General features: G+C 45.3%; 1 protein-coding gene across 11 annotated transcripts in view; it reads right to left on the reverse strand.

Annotated features, from left to right (window-relative positions):
- Positions 1–6,984, reverse strand: part of KIF1B (kinesin family member 1B) — a 78,215-nt gene extending 71,231 nt beyond the window's left edge. For all 11 annotated transcript variants that reach the window (XM_077190121.1, XM_077190118.1, XM_077190114.1 and 8 more), the window contains exons 1-2: positions 6,844–6,984; positions 1,638–1,818 (exon numbers count right to left, since the gene is read on the reverse strand). In XM_077190121.1, coding sequence (XP_077046236.1) covers positions 1,638–1,743 — 106 coding nt within the window. In that variant the 5' untranslated portion in view covers positions 1,744–1,818; positions 6,844–6,984. The remainder of the gene's footprint in view (positions 1–1,637; positions 1,819–6,843) is intronic.
- Between the last annotated feature and the right edge of the window lie 80 nt (positions 6,985–7,064).

Raw genomic sequence — 7,064 nt, forward strand, 5'->3', positions numbered from 1 at the left:
TAAAAGGCTGCACACCAGAGCACTTCAGAGTGTAAAACACAGCAAAAGAAGTCATTGCTGTGAAGACATTTCCAATTAGATAAATCTGAAGTATTTTTCTCCTCTTGAAGGCTGATGCAGTTTGTTGGAAATGTGTGCAGCTCTAGAGTTCAGAAACAGAACCAGGCCCAGGCCACAGCTCCAGCTCAGACAAACAATCAGCCAGGCCCTGACTGGTCACCCTTGCTGCTGTGCCATAAACAAGGTGCTTCCACAGGCTCCTGCCATTCAAACACCTTCAGCATCTAAAATTACTGCTGTGATGACTGCAGCAAGAAAAGCTGTTCCAGAGGTTCCCAGTGGTGCTCCTGGAGCCCAGAGCTTGGTGGCATTTCCATAACAAATGTCCTCTAATGAAGTCTACAGCTCCTGCATTCTACACTGCATTCAATGATGGGAGACAAGCACCTGTTCTACATGAGATGACTTCAAACCCCTCCCACCCTACCTTAAATGGAAATTTTGAAATCCAATCACAAAAAAGCTTCTTTGGGTATATTGCACATAAGGTCAAAAGATAAGAACTTTCTGCACCAAAAAACAAGCTCTCTTCTCTATGACACCTCTCTTCCAATGAAACCATAAGCACTATATAATTTAAGTGACCACAACCAGGATTTAAATTCCATTGCAGAAGCACAAGCAGGCTGACGTACAACCTTGGCTAAAAAAAAAGGGAGAGGCCTGTGAGAAACCTCCTTTGTGTTAACAGGCATGAGTAAACACTCAAGTAATCAGACAGTGAAATAACTCAGTGCTCTTGGAGTGTTGCTTTCTTCAGCTGCAGACAAGATGGCTCTGCTTGATTACCTAAAAATGAAAAACTGCCCCATGAAGAGCAGTTTATGGGCAGAGCTGTTGGTCTGCAGATGAGGAGCGACGCTCCCTCAAATGCTGTCAATACTGCCTTGACCTCAAGTATGAAAAACAACCAACCCAACAACCAAAAAAGGTGTGCCCACACACAGTTTCCCACAGAACAGTGTTCTCCAAATTACACTCACAACAATTATATAGGAAGCTTAACACTTCTAATTGGTTAGAAAAGAAGATAATTCTATGCAGTCTGTTATTTTGCTGTCACTTAGATATCTGCTCTGGAAAGCATAAAACTTGATACCCTTTTCATCTCAGCTTTCTCACCCAAACTATGTTCTTAACCAAAAGCACACACTGCAGAATAAGCACACCAAAAACTAAAGCACCAGATCCAAGCAGAACCTATACCCCCACAGTTATCAAGTGCTGGTGTGCAATGTATTCCTCTATCTGTCTACACACGTGATGTTCCCAAACACTGAAGTCACAAAAAGGTTTTCACTTTGGTACTCCAATCCCTCTGTAGAATTTTCAAATCAGCAGAAGCAAACACCATGAACAACTCCATAAAAATCAAGATATTTGTGATTTAGACTTTCTAGTCACATTCAGAGATAATCGAGTTTGTAACGACAGCCTCAGAAAAGCATAATAACTAAAAGATTAATTCTAGATGATACAATGATACAGTTCTCAGTCTGACAGAAGAAAAAATTTAAGTCAAATATTTTAGTTTGGGAACAGAGAAAGACTCCCCTCCAAGATTAAATTAAACTTACTGGTTGAATTGCCTTGCATCTGGATGATACATTTGGACTCCTTGCTGGTTTCTCGGGAGTTGAAAGGCCGCACCCGAACAGCCACCTTCACTGAAGCCCCCGACATCCTGGCTGCTGCAGCACACTCAGGGAATGCAAAGGGATCAAGAGCCTTTCAAGTTATCCTTCCTGTTGGTGTTTTCTAAGGAGAAAAATATCATTCAGTTATTTACAGCTATTGTGTTCAAGAGGTTGATAAAATCAGCAAGGTTCAAAATTACTTCATAAATGCAGTTTCTGCTTTGCAGATCACCCTCCCTTACCCCAAAAGGTGTCACTTCAAAGCCAGAACTGGGAATACACTTATCAGCACCTGTTCACTGTCTCCCTAGTCAAAAGTTGCTGTCACCTGAAGCAGTTCTTTTGAAGTGTACAAATATTTGGTTTTCATACAATTTCATACATTTCTTTTCTGGAAGAAAACCAATACTTGGTTTCCTTCCAGAAAGTAAGGATGCCAATACCAAAATAAATATCTGGTTACAGCATGTGTTAGGCTTAACCTAACAAAGATAATTTTAGCAGTAAAGACACAGCTACTTAAATTTCATCATGAGGCAATGACCATGTACCCCATACCCAGGCTCTCACACTGCCAATCCTTGCTGCCACCATGCTTTAGCAATAATATTAAAACTAACTCAAGTGTCATGGGCCACAGCTCACTGACTTTCAATACACATGACTCCAGAGAAAAGGGTGGACCCCTAAAGAAGCCCTTGCAGTCCTGGGAAAGTCCTCTTCTGGAAGGAAATAACAACTCACCAACTACTTGTGTATCTACTGATTAAAGGATACACTGTAAGGAAGAGGAGGAATCAGGAATTGTTACCTTCAGGGTTACTATCTATGTTCAGCCAAATGTCCACCATTAAATTCATCTCCACTATCAAAATACTTGCTCAAATCCTACCACACCTACATGATGGAGCACTTTTGTTGCAGGGAACTATCCCTGACACCCACTATCCAAACTTCAAGGCATGTCTGAGACTGTGTTGGAATGTAGGTTTACAAAAGATTGCTTTGTTTGTATTGGTGTCAACCAGCCTTTTCCATCAGAGAAAGGTTTTCAGTTGGTGCACTACTGAGAATCCAGCTTCCTGCCACAGGACATGGGCAGTACTGGGGTCTAACAGCCTCAAAAAGCAACGAGATTCAAAGAATAAATCCTACTAAAAAGCCCCTACCCTTAGCTAGGAAAGGTTCCATGGCAGACACACAGAACATGGATGACTATAGTGAGAAAACATTATTTATGTTTGATTTATCCTTATATCCTAAATATCTGCTATGGCCACTGCTGAAGAGAGCATTCAGAGCTGGACTGATCCTTGGTCTGACTCAATGCAGGCATTTCTATCTGGAACCTGACTGACCCTGGGCAGAACCCAACCCTGCTCAACCATGCACCCAGGATTCCTGACATCTTCTCTGGTTATCAACACAGCACCAATCTGGGGAAATGCTCATTTCAGGCTTGTGATCACAGAAGTACAAAAATTACTAGCAGGTCTAAAGCAAAAGCATTTCAGCTGTAAAGTAAGTTCCACACCTGGTGAAAGTACTTATACATGCTTAATTGAAGTTATGACACATTTTCCCACAGTGCAAGAAGTCTTTAATAAAACTGCAAAACTTCATTAATGCCATCACATGGTGAAGGCAGAAATTAAATTACTCCCCCAAGTAGAAGCAATTTAAAGTATTCCTTATTTTCAAAGGTACCTGAGGTATCTCATCAGACCAGAAGAATGTCTTTAGGAGCAAGCCAACTGAATCTCAATGCCATTGGTACAGCAAACTGGTTGAACAATGATTAATGACACAGCCACACCACCAGCTCGGGGTCAGTATGGAATTTTAAAAAGCTTCACTAAAATCCTGAACACAGACTAGAGCAGAAAGGTACTGGGAATGAATTCCCATGATGTTCTGGGGTGTTCTACAGAACTGCTTCTCTCCCTCTTGCACAGAGGCGCCCACTTTTGTGTGGAATTAAATATCAAACACAGCATCATTACCAACGTCTGCCCCCAGAATCCACCCTGTGGCTCTGGCTCTCCCTCCCTCCCTCCCAGGCCCCTTGCACCAGCCCCTGAGCCCTCACAGCTCAGCCAAGTGTCAAGAGTAATCCCAACACAAGGCCCAGCTTTATTCAACTGACCCTGAGCCCTGCTGCTAGAAACAGCAACGTCATGGACACACCAGGCAGAGCCTGTTTGTGAAACACCAGTTAATAACCTGGCAGGTGCAAAACGTCCATTTCTTGTCAACTTCACAGGGACTCAATTTACTTTGTCCACTGTGTTCTTATAATATTGTTTATGAAATGTAGGGGGCTTATCTTCCCTTCTTACTGTGGAGGACCACAAAGGATTTTTTTCTGATGTTTTCATAAAAACATCTCTCAGAACACTGCATTAATTTCTGCAGATATATCTGGGAGGCTTGACAAACAGAGAGTGGGATGAAAGAATCATCTACGTATATATATATATATATATATATATATGTTCTCAAGTACCTGTTAACATCATATGCACAATAAGAAGGCATGAAAATCACATTTCCAGAGACTCCATATGCACTAGCCAAATGACAGACTTGTTTGAAACACAACTGTGAAGAGATTCTCAAAGAGCAGATCACAAAATCACCTGCAACATGAAAATTTACCTGCTGGACTTCTGCAGTTACCAATTTTTCCCAACCCTAACTTTTGTGCTGACGGAAAATTAAATGTGGTATAATTTTAAACCTCTTTTGTTCTCAACTCTGCTGTTTTTCATAGCTGAAGTAAGCAAAACACCTACTCATATTTGCACATGGATTTTAGTTGTTTTGAATAGCAATTCACTATGCAAGATTTAATTTTCATTAGTAAGAAAATTGACCAAAACCAATATAATTTGCCAAGCTTTCCACACATTTAAGCTGTTGGGGTTTTGAGGGGCTTTACCATTTACCAGTTATCTTAACTGGTCATAACAATTTATAAAGGTAGCATTGCCCTCATGCCATAGAATGGTAAAATAAGGCAAAATGAGCCCCAAGTTACATAGCATCACAGATAATAGACTGCAGCTGGTTTTTCAGGGTTCACATTTACCAGTAGTACCACCTCCTACTACAAAATGCTGACTACAGAGTGGAAACATAACTTGAAAAGAGAAAACCAAAATATGCAATACAGCTTGTGGTACAGATTTAGAAGAACAATATTCTTAAAAGACGATTTTTTTAAATGTTCATTATTATAGGCTTCGAGGCTGCCATCCATGCTGGAATGAATCATCTCCCTGATGTTTTGGAAGGAATCTACTAGCTGAGTCTCTTTTAATGCCCAGCCTGCATGAATCCAGTCATGAACCAAGAAGGGAAAGGCGTGTGTGTCTCTGAGGTGATCTACCACTGGCTCCAAAACAGGTGGTACATGACATTGGAGTTGTTCAGTGATCTTCATCAGCAAAAAGCAAATCCTACATCCTAGTTTTACACCTATTTGAAACTAAACACACTCACTCTGTAAGTCCTACAGTGAGATTTTAATATTAAAAGGTGTCATTAAAAGAAATCATCTAAATATCTTGTCTGTTTACTGGTATTCAAGCTGACAAACCCAATTGTGTTGATGAATCACCCTTCACAGGCTCAACTAGATCTGGGCTTTCCCAAAAATATCTGAATAAACATTAAGACTTGAATACTTGGATGTATCTGAAAGTTTTGGCAAACCAGTTTTTATGCAATGTCAAAATACAAACACATTGCTGTTTATTTAAGTAAAGTTACAAGCAGAGCAGGGATTTAGATTCAAATTATTATTTATACATGCAGAGAAGTCTGCAACAAGCTCGAAGTGGTTACAAAACAATGTCCAAAATTTATATCTCTGCATTCAACAAAAAAAACACCCAAACCCACCACATATCACAAACAAAGAAGAATCACTTTTTATTTAAGAGAACCAGTCATATACCAGATAACTGTGTCATAGCTGCATGTCACAGAATGTGCTAACTTTGAAACAAAAAAATTGCTTGTAACTTAATCAGTGCAAGAGCTCTGAAGAAATAAAACAAGGACAGAGATTAGCACACGGAAAGTTGGCAAAACAGCTGTTTGGGGCAGCAGGCGTATCTGAACAAGGGGCCCCAGCAGAGCCAATTTTAGGTGCCGCATGAAGCTCGAGCAGTGCTGACAGAGTGATCGCTCAGCTGAACTCACACACACGCTCTGCTATATCTGGACCAGGTGGAGATGCCAGATCGAACAGTGCTGCAGAACTTGGCGAGGCACTGAAACCTGATCACATGCACACATGGCTATTTACCAACACTGGGTTGTGCAACAGCAAAAGAACTGAGCCAAGAAGGAGCTGGAAGCGAACAGAAATGTCGTTTAGAATTTAGAATTTGGTATGAACGTATTTACATTCCGGAAGGCAGACATAAATTCATCATCTGCTTCTGGCGGATTCTCCAGCGCGGGCGCTGCCCCCATTGCGGCGGTGGCCCCAGCGCCGGGCCCGCTCCGCCGGCCCCCGCCCGGGCACGGCCACTGCCGGCTCATCCTCCAACATGGCTGCCCGGGCCGCGCCGAGCCGGGCCGGGCCGGGCCGGGCCGGGCCGGGCGCCGCTGCCGCACCCCGCACCGCCTCCCGGACCGGCGCTGCCGCCTCCGCCCCATCCGAGCCGCAAAGGGGAGCAGGGCGGCGGAGCGCGGCACGGCGGCCGGCATCCAGCCGATGGGAAAGCCGGGAAGCGGCCGCCCGAGGAAAAAGGAAGGATGGAGAGGAAGCGAAGGAAGAAAGGGAAGGGCAGGGAGGGAGGGAAGCGTCCCGGGGGACGAGGAGATGGCATCGGGCAGATGGAAAGGCCGAGCGGGGCCCCACGCCCTTGCGCCGCTGCCCTGACAGCTCCAAGGTATCCAGTGCTATGCATCCATCCATCCATCCATCCATCCATCCATCCATCCGTCCGTCCCTCCGTCCATCCATCCCCCCCCGCTCCCGGCCTCAGCCCTCCGCGGGGCCCCTCAGATGAGCACGGCAGCATCGCCGCCTCCCCCTCCGCATTACGGCATCAGCCCCCCGCCCCCGCCCGCTCCGGCCCCGCCAGCGCGGAGCTCCCTCAGCGCGGTCCCCTCAGCGCGGCCCCCTCACCTGGCGCGGGGTGTCCGCGGGACGCGGGCGGTGCGGCGTCAGCAGCCGGCGGGGCAGCGCAGCGACAAAAACCCGGCCATCCCCATCGCCGCCTCCACCGAGGCCTGGAGACCTCCCCGCTGCCGGGAACGGAGCGGGAAGGGCGAGGGAGGGAACGGAGGGAGGAGAGAAGGGGAGGGAGGAGAGCGAGGCCGGCCGGGAGGAACGGGCGCCGCGCTCGC

The sequence above is a fragment of the Agelaius phoeniceus genome, chromosome 24, assembly GCF_051311805.1.
Source record: "Agelaius phoeniceus isolate bAgePho1 chromosome 24, bAgePho1.hap1, whole genome shotgun sequence".
In the NCBI taxonomy this organism is placed as follows: Eukaryota; Metazoa; Chordata; class Aves; order Passeriformes; family Icteridae; genus Agelaius; species Agelaius phoeniceus.